The 18202-nt window shown below is 42.5% G+C and overlaps 1 protein-coding gene across 1 annotated transcript in view; it reads right to left on the bottom strand.

Moving 5' to 3' along the window:
- Positions 1 to 18202, bottom strand: part of LOC114616515 (protein transport protein Sec24B-like) — a gene marked incomplete at its 3' end in the record, with an annotated part of 34646 nt that overhangs the window by 11971 nt on the left and 4473 nt on the right. The window contains exons 2-3 of the mRNA XM_028761959.1: positions 7886 to 8635; positions 1280 to 1423 (exon numbers count right to left, since the gene is read on the bottom strand). Coding sequence (XP_028617792.1) covers positions 1280 to 1423; positions 7886 to 8635 — 894 coding nt within the window. The remainder of the gene's footprint in view (positions 1 to 1279; positions 1424 to 7885; positions 8636 to 18202) is intronic.

Below are 18202 nucleotides of genomic sequence, written 5' to 3'. Positions count from 1 at the left end.
AAATCAAAAGGCTATCAACAGCCAACAATAAAAGTTAATATTTTATAGAAAGAATATATAGCAGGTTTGAATCGGTAACCTTTTGCTTTACTACTTACTAACCTATAATCGTGGCCAAGTTACTTCAACTCTATGAATCTTATTTCTTTAATCTGCCAACAGAAATTTGTGCCACATGATTAATATGAAGATTAATGAAACAAAAATATAGTTATTCTGAATATAATAAGCATTAAATAAATGAGAGGAGTTTCTTCTCTGTCTTTTTGTGCTAGGAGGCAATACTGTACCTGTTTAGGGGCAGAGTGCAGTGTAAAGTGATAACTGAAGACACCATCAGTGTAAGACACAGAAAGGTATGGGGGGGTGGTAGGGGGGTATACTTAAGTTCATGATAAGCAAAGTCTTCCGACCACTGTTCCCTCTGAAAGCAAACACTTAGACGAACTAGATTATTCTATCCCTAGTCTCACTGACTTTTGGAAACTGGTGAATAGTTTTATCATTGATTCCTTTCAAATCAAGTAAGAAAATTTACAATACATCATCTGACCAACTGACAGAAAGGACTCTGTTGGTCACATAAACACTCAACAAACACAGCATTCTAAGGGTTTACAGGGCCTTTTCTGAGATTTAGAACATAATAGAAGAGTTTTTCACAGTCAAGGCTAGAGGGTGTCGCACACAGTAAGGTCCTTAAAACAGTTCAAGTGAATTGGAAATACAAAGTCGATCAAATGAAAACAGATTAGCCAGAAACATCAAAATTTTGGAATTTTTGCCATATAGAAAGTAACCAAAAAAACTTCTGAAAGAAAGGATAGTGGAGAAACAGGATCAAACCAGTCTATGTCAGATCTGTCACTTACTTATTCAAGAACATTAAATTGACCGCATGGTCTGTCAATGACGCATACAGAAGTTACATCCACGGCACCTCTCACCCCCGCTCCCTAAACTGTGGATGATCAACAAACGACAAGCACAGAAACCTTAACAAGACAAAAGATTCACTAAGTAGGACAATGATGGTTGATTTAGCCTAAAAAAAAAGTCCAGAATGGTGTAAGAAAGGAAATTTAACATCCCAGATATTATCAAATCAACAATAAAAATTATAAATTAACATGCAAGACTAAACTGTCCTATTTGAGTTTGAATTATACATTACTTTTTTCATGTTTTCAGTTAGTTATGGTTATACAGTGTGGCATTTTTGAATCAGTTACTGAGACATGAGTGTGCATATGTATAAAATGAGCAGCTCCGCACATACCTTTGGTCTGCATCTGTTCTGGGGGTGGTGGGGCGGAGGGCACAGGCCCAACTGGGTGACTTGGAGCAGGTGGCATTCTTGTTGACGAGGGTCCTGGCAAGACTGTGGACACTACGGAGCTGGACTTGGGAAGTTGGACATTTTCTGTAATAGGACAAGACAGAGAATCTGCAGCTGAAGACAAGAAATCATTCACCCACAGCAACAAACTTGAAACGTGTTAAAACAAGCTTACTAACAAAACACAATGGCTCTTAAGTCCACAGGAGCTCCAGTACCATCACACCGATTTGGTATCTAGAAAGAAGGTGATCCAAACGAACATGTCTCCCAAAGTGGGAAAACAAGTCACTAATGTTTTAATAACTTGTAATAACAACTTTTTACTAAAACATTTCAAAAAAGTCATTACCTTTCAGACAAAATGAAATGCTGTTTCTCTTTACAGACTAACAACCATGGCTATTACTTATTGTACTACACAATGGTGACCAAGGAAAAGTGAATAAAGGTAATGGGGTCTCTGAATTTTATAAATTAGCTCACACTTCATCTTGCTTTATTTATGTATTTATAAAAACAACAAAGTTCCTTTCTCACAGCGCTGGGAAATGGAGAACAAGTCGTCTTGGTGTGTTTCCTGAAGCTGTAGATGACCATCTTCCTCTTCATTTCCTATGGTCTCTGTGTACAGCTGGGTTCTAGTCTTCTTGTAAAAACGCCATTCACATTGGGTCTGGGCCCACTATAATGATTTCACTTGAATATAATTGTCTCTTTAAAGATCCTATTTCCAAATAGCTATCCTCTGTAATAAGATTCTGCCTTGGGACCTTATTAGTGCCCTTGCCTGTGAACGTTTGGAGGGGACACAATTACCCCCTAACAGATTCATTGGATGTTAACTAACAGTGTAAAAATGGGGAGGGGTATTAAAGTCTCCAACTCACTACTTTTCTATATTCTAATATAAGTTACAATGCATAGCCCTCCTATACTTTGGTTACCCACCCACTTTATCCTGTATCTCAAGAAATAACTAAATTACCAAAGACTGCTGGTAGTTTTTGTAATGATAAACAGATGTAACAGATCACATAATGCATGCTGGTCATTCCTAATCTTAGCTGAAGAATCACTGGTTATCCAGTGCAATGACACTGTCTGTTGATCTTAAAGAGCATATTACTGAACGTCTTTTTTATTTAAAGTAGGCATTTAGGAAAAGGGGTGAGACTTTTATAAGAGATGGTAGCCGGCAGACCTTGGGTGACCAAGTGATGTATCAGAATTAAAAAAAAGATACAGGAAAGGTCTGAAAAAATGTGAAAGAATAAATGGGGCAGCTGTAACATACAGAGAAAAGAAACACAAACCCAGGCAACTGATGGCTCCACCCAGGTGAGACAAGGGGGAGGAGAAACAGAGGTCTCATCCAAAAATTAAACCAGGTGGCCTTACCCTCAGGACAAGCCCAAAGGTTTCACGAATCTCAACAATCAGTTACAGGTATTCACTGGACAGTGACTTTTCCTAGGAGATGCTTACTAGTGGTAACAAGTTGTCCCAGCTCAGAATGCTGTGCCCAGGGGCCACCATCAAAGGGAACCTCTCATCTTGTACTGTTATAGTCACTTCCTGTCTACTGCTTCTAACCAGATGCCTCATTTCAAATGTAATAAAGCAAGGGCCTCTGTCCTATTGTGCCCTGACTCTCTGCTGGGGTGGCCAAGTGCTGCTGGCATGCTGCAAAACGGGTGGTCAAGTCCCGTGCTTTCCTTCACGACACCAGAAAAAAAAAAAAAAACAGCAGAGTCTGGGACAAATGCTGTGATCCCCAGTCTCCAGTGTACCCAGGCTCTGCCAGCATAGCACTGGGAGTTAGAAACAGGGTCCCCAGTACTGGCAGAACCTGGTCTGATTCAGAGTTCCAAGTACCAAGGGGCTAGAAGAGAGAAGGCCTTCCTCAGGAGTTTAGGCACAGCTCTTTAAGACGAAGGCCTTCCCTACAGCAATCCTTAATGAAGAGTTGATGATCCTTGCTTGTTCATACTGGTTTATTTAATGGTTTATTTAATGTGAATGCATACCCTTTATTCGAGGTGAACCAGGGATTAAATACCTTTTTGGGGAAGAAATGCCCAGGAAGGGAAGCTCATTAGGCCTATCTAGATATCTCATTAGCATGGAGAACCCCAGGTGTTTACGTTACATGAACAGTGCACATGGTCCTCAGTGGGGTACCACCATGGGTTACATGTTCCACAGCAGGGAGAGGCAGGTAGGAAATGGCTCCATTCATGCCATTCTCAATTCTGAGATTCCCAGAGTTTGAGTTCATTCAATCTTACCATTCTTATGCCTGTCTGGTAACAAGGTCCCACACGCCCTACAGGTATCACTATAATAGGTTAGAATTCTAGAATGCAGTATCTATGATTCATAGTAGTGAAAATCACTGAAGGTGATCTTAAGGACCTTACAATAGTTGATAGAAAATTTTAAATTAGAATCAAAAGTAGAATATGCCTCCTCCTACAAAACAGCAAAGGCTGCATAGGCTAGAAAAGCAATCAAGTGAGTTCCATGTGTTACAAGCATGTAGGTTACACTAGGAAGAAAATTGGGCTTGGAACAAATTAATAACCAAGGAAAACATTCATTCTGGGTTAGGTCCACAGGTGTGCACCATGATAAGTAAGGTCATAAAAAGGAGTGGGTAGTTCCATTGTGTGTGTAAGAACAGAAAATGGATGACTAGCTAGTTTAACTATTTTTAACTATTTTTAACTATTTTTAACTAGTTTAAACTATTTTTTATTCAAAAATAAAGTGTAAGATAGGTGACCTGTTTCTTGGTAAAAACTTTGTTAATCTATGACATAAAAAATTATTGCTCTGGATTTATAATACACATATGGAAAAATACATAAAGCAACTGCTTTGAACTTATAAAGAACTCGTGAAATAATAGATAAAACTACTGCTTTGAACTTATAATGAACTTGTGGAATGAAAGACAAGATAAAAATGTTTAGTTAGGTACAAATTTTAATAGAAAACATGCAATCAGTAGTCCTTCTGTAACTCCCTCTTATGTAACAATTTTATCTGTTTTTGAATGAGGTAGTTCTTTTTCTTACATAGAGAGCTTTGCCCTAGGGGGTATAAAAGGGCAAAGAGAAAAAATAAAGGGTTGAAGCCTGCTTTGCTTTATCCAGTGTGTGTGTGTGTGTGTGTGTGTGTGTGTGTGTGTGTGTGTGTGTGTGAGAGAGAGAGAGAGAGAGAGAGAGAGAGACTGACTTTTCTCCTTTCTTTTCTCTAACTGCCAGCCACCATCATTGGCAACCCAGCTGTCTACCATCCATCACTGGTGGCAATATACTAGTCACCATCACATTGGTTTCTATCTCCTCCTTTTTTCCTTCTAAATCACCTGCAGCTATCTACAGAGACCAACGCTGGGCTGGGTGCCATTAGTGCCCAGCCCATTGCCAACTCTGAAGCCACTTGCCTCAGTTTACCCTGTGGTGTTGCAGCTAGTCTTAGACACTTCACTGAACTTGCAGTACTGTCAGAGTCTCTCAATTTTACTGATCTAGTAGGTATTCTGGATTTCCTCTGATTAATTTATATCATCTGTGACTATTACAGTCTTCCCTTAGTTATGATCTTCTTCACATCAATTTGTATTATTGGTATAGCCTAGAAAAATATTGATTTCCCTCCTACTTTCTAGTTTGTTTCATTTTATACTGCCTGTTAAAGATAAAAATGTCTTTTTCATTAGACATTAGTTGAGTTTCTCATGCTTGAACTCTATGGCTAGCTCTAGCACTATGTGTGCTTTCTTTATAAAATTTGATCACTCCAAAGTTCTGGAGATAGTCTGTTTCCTCTGAAGAATTTAAAAAGTTTTGCCTTTTTAAAAATATTTATTTTAAATTTTAAAAATTTAAATATTTATTTTGGCCACAATTTACTTCTTACATAAGAAATCCATCCTTCAGATTGCAGCTAAAATATCACTTCATAAGAGGAAACTCCCCTGAAGTCCACAATAGGCCAATGTGCTCACCATGAGTTCTCCAAGGCCTACACCTCTGCTTCTTGTCACAGACATAGCAGGTCTGCACTTGTTGCTGTTCAGTGGATGTCTGCTGCCACAAGCAGACTACAGCTTGAAATAATCTACCTTTTTACTCACAATTATCTCCTAACACTAGAATCATCCCTGGCATGACTGGCTTTCCAACAACTAATGGTTAGTGGGTAGATCTACCAACACTACAGATCAGAGGGGCATGCCAACAGAGAGTTTGCCCTTTTCACAAAGGGAATGTGACTGAAGCAAGAACATAGAAACTGCCACAATGTAAAGCAAATGCCTAACGTGTTTAGTTTATAGCCTTAAAAGAATACTATATGTGGCTGCATAGACCTTTAATCTCAGCACTCAGGGGCTACACAGTGAAAATGTGTCTTCTATAAAAATAAGTCCACTGCAGCTAAAGGGATAGCTCAGCAGTGAAGAGCATGTGCTACTCTTATAGAGGATTTAGGTTCCGTTTCCAGCATCCACAGTGTCTCACGCTTGTCTGTAACTCAAGTTCCAGGGTACTCAATACTTTCTGCTAACTTCCATAGGCAACAGGCATGCCCAAACAGACACGCATGAAAACACTCATGTGCAGAAAAAAAATAATCCTTTCTGGGTGTGGCAGCACACATCTTTAACTCTAGTACTTGGTAGAGGCAAGTTGATCTCTATGTGATGCCAAACTAGTACAGAGCAAGTTCCAGTACGTCAGTCAGACTCTATCTCTGTCTGTCTCTGTTTTTCTCTTTGAGTCTTCTTTTCCCCCTTCAAACTATACCAACCAATCTCTAAGGCAAGTGCTGTCTTCTGCCATCACCCTTCTCTGAAGTAACTGTGGTTATTAACTTTAAACTTTAAAAAAAAAGGCTTCTGTTTTCCTATGTTGACCATCATTTCTACTAGAGTATTTGACAGGACTAGAGACTCATCATCTACAGAGACAGTTTTTAAATGGGATAAACTAACGAAAACTTCAGTCTGTTAACAACTAACCACGGCACTGCAAACACACCGGACTCCTTAATGAAATCACCTAAAATCCTAAAGCTAACCCTTGTCTGCAGTGCCCCAGCATGCATCTCTACAAAGACCAATGATGTGGCAATGAAGGTCTTTTCTCCATGTTACGACAGTATTTGCTTAATACAAGTGTACAGTTCAGTACTAATATAAAATTCTAATTAAAATGTGAAACACTCTAACCGTCTAGGCCTACGTGTCCATACTGTCCTTGACACTGACTGCAGGGAGCGTTACAATGTAAATGCAGCACCCAGAACTACTACAGCTTCATCAGCTGCCGTTCTGGGTGTACATTTTCTTTTCCTTTTGTTTTTTGTTTTTGTCTTTGGAGACAGGGCTTCTCTACGTAGCCCTGGATGTCCTGGAACTTGCTCTACAGACCAGGCTGGTCTCAAACTCGGAGATCAGCCTGCCTCTGCCTCCCTAATGCTGGGATTAAAGGTATGCATCACCACCACCCAGTGCTATGCAAACATTTTCATTCCCTTCAAGAGCACATAATTAGATTCAAGTTCACAACTTCAAACTAGGTAAGAATATTCTATGGAAACAGAACACACACACACACACACACACATCTTGGTGTACACCTTTAATCATAGCACTTTGTTAACAGAGGCAGACTGATGGAGTTTGGGGTCAGTTTGGAATATAGAGGCCAGCCAGAGATATATAGTGACATCTCCTGGCTTGGCGGACACACACACACTTTTATATTTTACCATATGTACTATCTATGCCTTATAAAAGTAAAAATACACCAGGCAGTGGTGGTGCACGCCTTTAATCCCAGCACTTGGGAGGCAGAGGCAGGCGGATCTCTGAGTTCAAGAGTTCGAGGCTAGCCTGGTCTACAGAGTGAGTTCCAGGACAGCCAGGGCTATACAGAGAAACCCTGTCTTGAAAAAAACAAAAAACAAACAAACAAAAAAAAGTAAAAATACAAATGTTTAAATATAGACTTAACTACCAAGAAGTCACGTGGCCTTATTCCCCTTCTTCATCCTTCATCTTAGTGCACTCATTTAATAAGAATGCAGCTTTTATCTGCAGAAAACAGTTTTTATCTGTAGAAAACACAGTTTAAGGAAGGTGAGATAATGATTCTGACCATTTTTTTCTATAATAGTGGAGTTAGTATGAAAAGGAGTAATGGCCAGCAAGACACATCATCAAAATAGAATCTTCAATGTGTCCAAGTCATGTTACGGACAAGTGCGGCAGAGACAAAGACATCAACAGACACTGTCTGAGACCGCTTTCAAGGCATGGAAGCAGGCTCTTCACAAAGACCACTGAGGAGCTAACTATGAATGAGGGCACAACAAGGGTTTGGGGAGATTCAATAACATACCACAGAAACAGAAGCAGATACAGTGCAACAGTGAGCAGGTCTCCAGGATTCCCATCAGGAATACCACTGCTAACAAGACTTTACTGTTCCGATTGTCAGTCATGGTTTGGTGAATTTCACACTGACTTACCGTTACTTGTGGGGTGGCTGTTGGCTGTAGCCAAGGATCCCATCTGGTTTCGAATGAGGCTGTCTTGGGCTGGTGGAAGGCCTGGACCTGACCATGACAGAGAACTGTATCCTGAATGACTCTGCTGCTGGTGCTGCTGGTGCTGCTGGGAAGGTGGAGGTGGAGGTCTCGATGGGTAGGTAACAGCTGTGCTTGGGCCAGAGTATGACTCTTTAAGTGGCCTGGCAGGCGGAGGAGCATTCTGTGAGGTAAACATCTGCCCATATGGCTCACTGGCAGGCAGCGAGGGATACGAGACATTAGGATACACGACATTCGACACAGTTGAGATGGGATAATGACTACAGGTGGAGGGGTATCCCTGAGAAGCGACAGAAGCGTTGGCAGAGTATGGGGTAGGACTGCTGTAGCGATTCCCAAGAGAGGAATAGGGCTGGGAGACACTTGCGGACGAGTGGGATGCTGATGCTGGAGCTCCTTGGAAAGATCCTGGCGTGGGTCCCCCCATGTGAGGGACAGAAGGACCTCTGCCATACATCTGCTGTGCTCCTGGTTGGTTTACTGAGCTGGGAGTCCCCATATTTTGTGTTGGTACTGTATATGGACGAGAGTAGTAATTATCGCACTGGTTATCCAATGGCAAGGAGGCCATTTTCCCAGGTCCTTGAGAGTAATGTCCTGAGGGGGCCATATAGTTTTGATGAGGCAACCCATACCCAGATGGAACTTGCATTTGACTCTGTGCTGGACCTGAAAAAAAAATATTTACAGTGTTGCACAAAGAGATAATACATAAATAGCCCCCATCTAAGTGCTGGCTCAATCCATCTTTTTCTCCATAACTCTACCATATTGTCAAAGATACATATTATCATAGGCCCATCATGTAGTTAGACTCCAAAATGAGGCCCCACCTTCTGCTTCTCAAACCCTTGAGTAGTCCCCCTCCCCTTGGATCAGGACTCATCTCCATGAGCAATAGCAGAGGTGCTGATAAACTACTTCCTGGATTAGCCCAATCTTAACTCTAATGCTCCCTCACTCTGATACCTCAGTCCTGAATGACCTTATAACACAGACAAGGAAGACACGTGGACATGGAAGACATAAGGAATGGACAGCCAAAGAGAAACCATGGCCAGTAAACACATGAATATGCTAGCATCCTTCAAATTCAACGGAATCTTGAGATAATGACAGCCCAGCTGATAGCCTGACTACAATCTATGAAACCATACACCTGTTTGGCTCCCAAGTCAGTATTCCTTAAGCAACTATGACATAGAGGCAGAAAAGAAGACTCAGCAGTTATAAGCACTGGCTACTCTTACAAGAGGACTTAGGTTTGATTCCCAGAACCCACATGTCAGTTCACAGCTGTCTGTAACTCTAGTCTCGGGGACAGGATATCCTCTTCTGGCCTATAACCCCATACCTGAAGGCCATGGATGGGTCCTTTGAGTTCCAGGCCAGCCAAGAATACATACCAAGACTTTGACTTAAAAGAAAGAGGGGAGGGGCAAGGAGGATAGGAGAAAGGAAGATTGTCAGAGGCTGGGTTAACCAAAACTAAGGATGTATGAAAAAAAATCATATAGAAACCCATTACTTTATAAGGCAATTTTAAAAATACAAGAAGAAATTTAATTGGACACTGCTGCTTCCAGAAACCATGATTTATTAAACAAAAATTTGGTGCCAGACATGAGATATTTCCCTACATGTTACTCATCAAGGAGGCTCCAGAGACCCCCAGAACAACACAGGTTATTCCCAATGTTCTTGGTTGTCTACTACAACTACATAGGCTCTAATGAAGACTCAGCACACTTTGGTTGCAGGACATAGAAAAGCCAAACTAGAATTAACCAGCAAACGTGCAGCTGGCTAGCTTTCACACTGCCAAAGGCCCTACGCTGACTGCTGGAGGAAAAGGCATCAGTGGTCTTACCGAGTGTGAGAGACTCTGCATGCTACAGTACAGGCCTTCTAGGCAAGAAGTACCCACAGGAAATACTGGCAGGAGGCTTTTGGGGGTAAGCAAACACTTTCCGATTTGATTTGATCTTGCTCTGTCTGAGGCAACTGTAAACCTGGTCAAAGCCCAAGGTTGGGCAGGTTACAGGCCTTAGGAGAAAGTCCATTTTATCAGTGTGGTTTCTTTTTTGTTGGTTCTTTTCTTTGTTTTGTTTTGCTTTGTTTCCTTTTTGAGACAATGTCGCACTATGCAGCCATGGCTGGTCTGATTAGACAAGAGATCCAGCTGACCCTGAGATTAAAAGCATGCACCACCATACCAGGCTTGTTTTTGCTTTGTGGCAGGGTCTCACTATATAGTCTTAGCTGGCCTGGTAGAGAACTTACATAGAGCAGGCTAGTCTGGTTTGGCACTCACTGACTTGCCTCTGAGATTAAGCATCTGCTACCATGTCCTTTGTTCTGCAAGAGTTTGTAGCTCTCTAAGACTTTCTCACCACTGTAGCTGCTGGCTGACCCTCCTGCTCCCATCTTGGTCAGGAGTAGCAAAGAGCAAGAATGGCCTGTTGCTAGAACACTTAACTTTATGTGTCCACTACTCTGCTGACATTTGTTTTGCTAGATGGCCATGTTGTCAGTACCTACATATGTATGTTTGTTCTCAGATCAGAGCTACTGTCGGCCTTGATCTAAGACACTTCTCGTAGCCATGGCAACATTAACAGAGGCTCCTATCTAGTCAAAGTACTAAGAATGAGTGACTGTTGAGCGATCAGCTCTCAGTAGCACATCTACCTTACCCAACCCTTCCCAAGGTTCAGAGAACATCCTGGAAGAGGAAGGGTAGAAAGAATTACAAGAGCAAGCTAGAGAGATGGCTCAGAGGTTAAGAACACTGGCTGTCCTCAGAAGGCCCCAGGTTCAGCTGTTCTTCATGGGGACTCAGGCTCAACTCCCAGTACCCACAGGGTACCCCACTAAAGCCCCGCCTCCCTCCTTGGCCTTAGTGGACACCAGACATGAAAGTGGTGCACAGACATACACGCAGGCAAGGCGCCCATGCACACTCAGGCAGCATTCATGGGAATCAACGAATAACAGCAGTGGCTATGAAGGGACACTGGGTACCAGGAGGTGAGAAAGGAGATCGGTGGGGTAGCTATCAACAATGCACATACATACATTTATGCAAGTGTCAAAGAATACATTTTTTTGAAAGTTTAAAAACATCAAGAGAGGAATCCACACCTTTTGGTATTAGCCTCCTCTCTGCCCTAACCATGAGAGTTACAGAATCAAGGTCCACTCAAGTAGAGCACGCTTAGGGGCCTTGGGCTCAGTCTCCAGCACTGCGGTGGAGGGCAGTGTTGACCATCTATATAAAGAATGTAAGTGTAAAGTGAAAGTCCCCTTCTTATTCTGGTCACTGATATTCCATCTACTGCGCAGGCACAGCTGGAACCAGTGGTTTTTCTGTGTATTTGGATGAGCAAATCCTAGCATGGTTCTACAACTATGTTTTAATTTAATGTATCTTAGACACTATTCTGTTATCATGTGTAAATCCTCATTAAAATATATATACACACACACACACAGAGAAAGAGAGAGAGAGAGAGAGAGAGAGAGAGAGAGAGAGAGAGACAGAGAGACAGAGAGACAGAGAGACAGAGGTGGGGGGAGGGAGGTTTGAGAGACGGCTCAGCACTTAAGAGCACTGACTGGTCTTCCAGAGGTCCCGAGTTCAATTCCCAGCAACCACATGGTGGCTCACAACCATCTGTAATGGGATCTGATGCCCTTTTCTGCAACAGTGTATTCACAAACATAAAATAAATAAATCTTTAAAAAATATACACAAATATTTCATTTTAGGTGACATTTACTAAATTCTCATCAACAAACATCATTCCAGAGGATGAACTTCTATGATCAGTTAAAAGATGGGTTTCTTACAAATGAAAATGGGGTTTTGTGCTTTAAAAATTGGTCACTATGCTGAGCACTGGGAATGTGCCTAAAATCCTGGCACTAAGGGCCTGAGACAGGAGAATTATGAGTTCAAGGCCAGCCTAGACTACATAGCAAAAGGCTATCTCAAAAAACAAACAAATAAACAAACAAAAAATAAAGAAACAAGCAAAACAAAGAGGTTATAGCTCTCTCCAAGAAGGACTAGCAATTCATACACTCCATCAATAATAATGCCTCATATCCCCAACACTAACATTTTATGCTTTACCAGCATGTGAAGTATTCTACAAGCATTTTAATTTAAAAAAATCTATTTTTTTCATGTGTATGAGTGTTCTGCCTGCATGTATGTACATGCATCATGTGTGTGCCTGGTGTCCTCTGAGGTCAAAAGACACTGACTCTCCTGGAATTGAAGGTATGGATGGCTGTGAGACACCATAGGGGCACTGGGAATTGAACCCTGGTCCTCTGTAAAAAAATGTTAACACTGAGCCATCTTTCCAGCCCGTTTTTCTTTCTTGATACTGGGGGTTGAGCTGAAGGCTTCCACATACCTGGCAAGTATGTTCCCCACTGAGCTAAAGGGAGTTGAACTTTCTTAGTAGCCTACTACAAAGTATCAGCAAAGTGTAGGCAGGCCACAAGCCTGTGATCCACCTGCCTCAGTCTTCCAGGCAGCTGGATTATAGGGCTATAGCACAGGCCCAGGTGCTAAGATCTCTCTCTCTCCCCCCCTCCTCCCGCTCGCCTCCCTTTCCCCCCTCTCTCCCTCCCTCCCTCCCCCTCCCCCCCCCCCTTTTCCCCCCCCCCCCCCCGTAAAGTGGATATAATACTTTGCCTTCAAAGACCTGAAGCCCTTAGCTAAGTGAGTGATGTAGCATAGAGCATGTTTAATAATGTCTATAATGTTGCTGCTAACAAAACTCAGTGTCAGCATTAGTGTGGTCAGCTACATGTATGTAAAAGCTAAGGGCACTGGCTATTCTCGCAGAGGTTCAATTCTCAGTACCATATGGTGGCTCACAGCCATCAGTAACTCCATTTCCAGGGGACTCCATAACCTCTGCCCTCCACAGACATTAGATATGCATGCGATGCACAGAAGTACAAAGAAGCAAAATACCAGTTCACAGAGAATAAAAAGAAATAAAATTAAGAAGAAAAAGGCTCGCTTTAGCCAAGCAAACAGCCACAAGTCCCAACAACGGGATTCTAGTCTTAATTCTAACTATTTTTGACTCTGGGCAGGCCTTAATTACCATCCCATCCCCCTCTCAACCGCACCACACCCCAGGGCTTTGCACATGCTAAGTGCATGTCCTAACCACTGCGCCAATTCTCCAGCCCTGATTTTTCTAGTATTTCCTGCCACGTGTAAGGAACAGGGATTTGTACCCTACCCCAAATGAAATAGTATCAACAACAAAAACACTTATAAGACTCATTGTAGCAAAGAACCACTGTATTCCTTGTCATAATAATATAGAAGATACCTGCTCACAAGAGCTGAGTAAACATACACTTTCTGTTTATTTATAATTACTAAATAAGGTAGGAGAAACTATCTAGGGGCACGCAATACATGTTTTATAGCCAGCACAAGAGAACTTATAATCAGGAGTAAAGGAGACCAATATCCACTTCCATAATTCAAAGTCTAAGTGGAGAACTATCCTAACTTAACAATTTACTCCCCTATAGGTTATTTACCTCATTACAATTCACCTGAAACAACTTACTAAAACAAAAACAAACCTCAGAAGTCTTTCATTTCCTTGAAGATAAAATGTGAAAAGCTCCACATATTCAAATACACAACAGCCGCTCACTTCCTGTCACTAGTTCCCAGAAGTGAACAAAGAAGACAGCCGGAGTCAGAATCTATTAAATACCTATCCTCTGCCCAACTGCTGACTTGGCTCACTCCTGCCACATCACCGGTACAATCCTGGGAAAGAGCCATGTCTGTACAACTACTCAACACCACTCCGAAAAGTAGGGGCAGACTCTGCCTGCTGACAGCTAGTGGTGAATACCTGTGGGAAGTCAGACTTTCAAGTTCATTGAAGAAAAGAGAGGAAGGGAACACTATCTAATCATGTTAGGTCTGGTAGGAGTGGGAAGGCTCCTTTTCATTACTTTTTCAGCATCATAATTCAAATGACCCAAACAAAGAGACATTATCAGCAATGTGCCTTTAATCCCAGAGGCAGGTAGAGCTCTGTGAGTTTGAGGCCAGCCTGGTCTACACAGTAGAGTTCCCAGCCAATCTGAACTGCATAGTGAAAACTGCATAGCGAAGAAGCTCTTGTCTCAGAAAGGGAAGAAGAATTTTGCTTAAGCACACAGCAGGAGCACATTCATGCAGTAGAAACTGGATTCTAGGCTTTCACTCTTCTATCCTCTCCTGGGCTGGTGACAAACCTCCATACCCTGCACTCTAGAGAGCAGGCAGTAAGCCCCTAGCTAAAGGGTCGCCTGTGGTGCTAGCATGCTTCTGGATAAGATGGTCAACAAGTTAGACAGCAAAACAGGGGCTAGCAATATGGCTCAGATTGTTAAGGTACTTGCTACCAAGCCTTGTGACCTGAGTTTGATCCCTGGGACCCATGTGGTAAGAGAGAACTGATGCTCTAAAGATGTCAACTGACCTCCATACCCTCCCCAACACACACACACACACACACACACACACACACACACACACACAGAGTATACATAGTACACTAAATATAACTTTTAAAAAAGAAATATTCATTTTTTTACGCTATTTAATGAGACATATGTCCATGTCCTAACCTGTGACTATGTGAGGCTACATGGCAGAGGAGAATTAAGACTGCAGATAGCATTTAGGTATTAATCAGATGACATCTATTAAAACAGTTCTATTATCCTTAACTATGCAGAGAATTAGAGGCCTGGCTATAGGATCTTCAGAGAAATACTCTATGGTTGGTTCTAAATACAGAGCGAATGGGCTATGAGCCAAGGAATGTGGGCAGCCTCTAAGAGCTGGAAAAGGCAAAGAAACTCTCTAGAGCCATGGAACGAATGTGTCCTGCAGGGACATCTGATTTTAGCACAACTGACTTCCCACCTACAAACAATAAATTCAGACCATTTCAAGCAGTCAATTTGTGGCAATTTGTTACAAAAACAGAGTCAAAGGCCCTCCTGCGCTGACTCCTGGGTCCTAGCTCGCCTGCTGTCATGATGACTGTCAACTGTCAGGTCTAAGCACACCAAGTCCTGTGCATCCAAGTTCAAGAAACCAAAGCAGAGGGTGCCACACTGAAGAACACTTGCTGACCTGGGGGGAAGATGTGCAACATGCACGCCTTGCACACCACACACAAAAAGCCACAGCACAATGAGCTTGACCCGAGGCCGAGAGGCTAATGAGGACAGAAGGTCTTACTTGGTAAAGGCTTCGGAGGCAGGGCAGTGTGACACTGTCTAAACTTTTGTGGACACGTGATCAAAGCTTTCAAGAATGGCAATAAAAACGAATGCACCCAACAGTCCCAACCATGACAGCTGAGACACATCTTTGTGTACATGCACACACCCTTACCCACCCGATATTCTTCAGGCCACGATTCCGCACCTCTGAATCTTTACAATGTTTATCTCTACCAGGAGTCTTCCAAATCCTCCTTTCATCTGACCTTTCCTTAACCATTCTTCAGATCTCAGCACAGCTCTGCCTGAAGAAAAACATTCCCTGACACTGGGCGGATACAGCTTAATGTTGCTTACACAGTATCTGAACCTCAAGAGAGAGTTCCTTTGCCCTTTGCAGCTTCTAGAAGCTGCCCACATTCCTTTCCCCATGCACAGGCCTAATTTCAAACTCTTGAAATGCAAAGACTGGGTTGCCTTTTTCCAAGGCCTGCTGTCTGACTCATAGAAATCATGGTTTTGAAAAATCATGAACTCCAAGTCATCACCGGTATTCCTGTATCTGTCTCTTATCATAGAGTGTCAACAACATACTTCAAGAGGAAACCAGGAAATCTCAGGAGTGCTTCCTGTAGTTTGGTAGGCGGCAGACTAAGGCAGGTCTTACTAGGCTAAAATTCAGGACTGAATTTTACGAGTGCAAAGGCTAGATTCCATACTGGCCCCTTCTGGAGGCTCCATCTAAACCACCAGTATACAACCATGTTTCTGTTACTGACCTAATTACCTTCTCTGCCACTTCAGACCTCTCATCTCTCTCCAATCATGCCGGACAGAACTGTAGCTATCTTTATATGTATCACACTTTGTATGTAGGTATGGCTTTCTTGGAATTTGATATGCAGACTAGGCTGGCCTTGAACTCATAGTGATCCAGCCACCTCTGCCTTCTGAGTGCTGAGAATGAAGGTGTGCACTACCACACCAGGCTCATCACAATCTTACCTGAATATTCAAAAGTCTAGTCACAATTTTTTATTTAGTTGGCTATTTAATTTTGACTTTTTTGAGACACTACCTCACTATGCATCTTTGGCTGGTCTGAAATGTACTACTTACACCAGGCTGGCCTCAAACATTCAGAAATCTCAGGAGTGCTGGCTGAGTATACGGGCATGTGCCAACTCGCCCAGCTTGTTCGTCATTTTAGATGCAGCTAAAGCACACTTAACCCTTCCCTTAAACTCTCCTGTTACAAGGCTGCCCGATGGCTAGGCAAGGCTTCTCAGCTCTTCCTCTACACTTGAACCAGGTTTTCTCATCACTGTCTTAGTGGCTTTTCCTGCATGACCCTAACTCACCCTCTGGCAAGCCAGAGAGATGGTGGAAAATCAGCAGCAACTTCCCAAGAGTGGATGGAGAGAGGAGGAGAGCAGAACGGACCAAGTGACTGAAGTGATCAAAGCAGCGACAGAGCCCGAGATGTTGATACAGTAAGGGGAGTAAAGCTGTTAGTGGCTCTCAGAATATTCTAAAGCAAGAAGGAAATATTAGGGTAAGTTCACTCACTCAGCTGAGTACCTGCTACAGCTGCGACTGGGAATATAGTGGAAACTCACACACAATCAGCCAGTCAAAGAATGTATAACCTGGTGTTCTAAAAAAAATGGAATAAAGGGGTTTCTCAGACCTGATTCCCTACCTGGACTGGGTACTTTAAAAACAGTACCTCATTTAATCTAATCCTCTCAAAGACTCTACAAGGCAGACATCACTAAATGCAGAATCTCACACATGTGCTGCAGTTTTTCTCCATAAAGCTTGGACTAAATCAAACTCTGCAACCATTCTGTATCTAGAGGGCAATCCCAGGTGGCTGACCCGACTGCAAACACAAGCCTTCTCCAGGCTGGTAATATTCTATCTCATCACTTGTCCGTACTGACTATGAATGTGCCTCACCTCTAGAAAAAGAACCTTTGAGACTGTCCCACTTCAGTCTTCCTCATCTGATAGTTTAGTGTGTAGATGGGTTTTCTAAAAGGAAGCTGGGGCCAGAGAGTGGCTCAGTGTAGTCCTCTTCCATTAGGTTTGAATTCCCAGCATCCATGTCAGGAGACTTAAAACTACCTGGAACTCTAGCTCCAGGGAGATCTGATGCTTCTGACAGTGAGCGTCTACACGCACGCACACACACGCACGCACGCACGCACACACACACATACACGCACGCACGCATGCACGCACATGCAGACATAAGCAAAAAAATCTTTTTTTTTTTTAAATCTATTTTAAAAGCAGAATTTACCTGAAATATTGCTGGGGACAATAAATGGTGTTCAACAAAAAACTGATAGCTATAAACTCAGAACCCTGAGAGGCATGAAAGGCACAGCAAATAACTAAAACCAGACATTATAATAACAATTACTTATCAGGTTGTTATCATTACAGAGATATGTCTGAGTATATACAGGGGAAAGACTTTAAGGTCCTTGAGATTGCTAGTCAGCAGGTTAGAAGAAAAAAAAATCTGTATTCAGACAAATCCATGAAGATCAGAGAAGAATAGCTCTCCTGAGGACCTGCGCTTCTGGGCAGCCCCAGATGTGGATGGAAACCCAAGCTACTGCACTGATCAGAAAGAACATCTGCATGATTCTGAATCTGCATGGGCTCTCAAGGCTGACAGGTTTCCTAGAGCCCACAATCAGAAAGTATCTCTGAATTAACAGTCTGTCTACCTTTCCATAAAAAAAAGTCTAGTGATTCCCACTCTGTTTAACCCCATTGCATCACGGACAATTAAAACCAGTGCTATCCTTTTGGGCAGAGGCACACTGTTAGATCTGGGCTGTTCGTGACACTTTCAGGATGTCAAGTTGGTTGGGAACAATCTGGGAGTTGTTCTCTGTCGGGCTGTTGTTTCACTCAGCAGTACATCTTTGATGACTCAGC

This window comes from Grammomys surdaster, unplaced genomic scaffold (assembly GCF_004785775.1).
Source record: "Grammomys surdaster isolate TR1022 unplaced genomic scaffold, NIH_TR_1.0 332341, whole genome shotgun sequence".
NCBI classification, from domain to species: domain Eukaryota; kingdom Metazoa; phylum Chordata; class Mammalia; order Rodentia; family Muridae; genus Grammomys; species Grammomys surdaster.
Note: the sequence above shows the minus strand (reverse complement) of the source record. Positions and strands in the feature narration are given on the sequence as shown.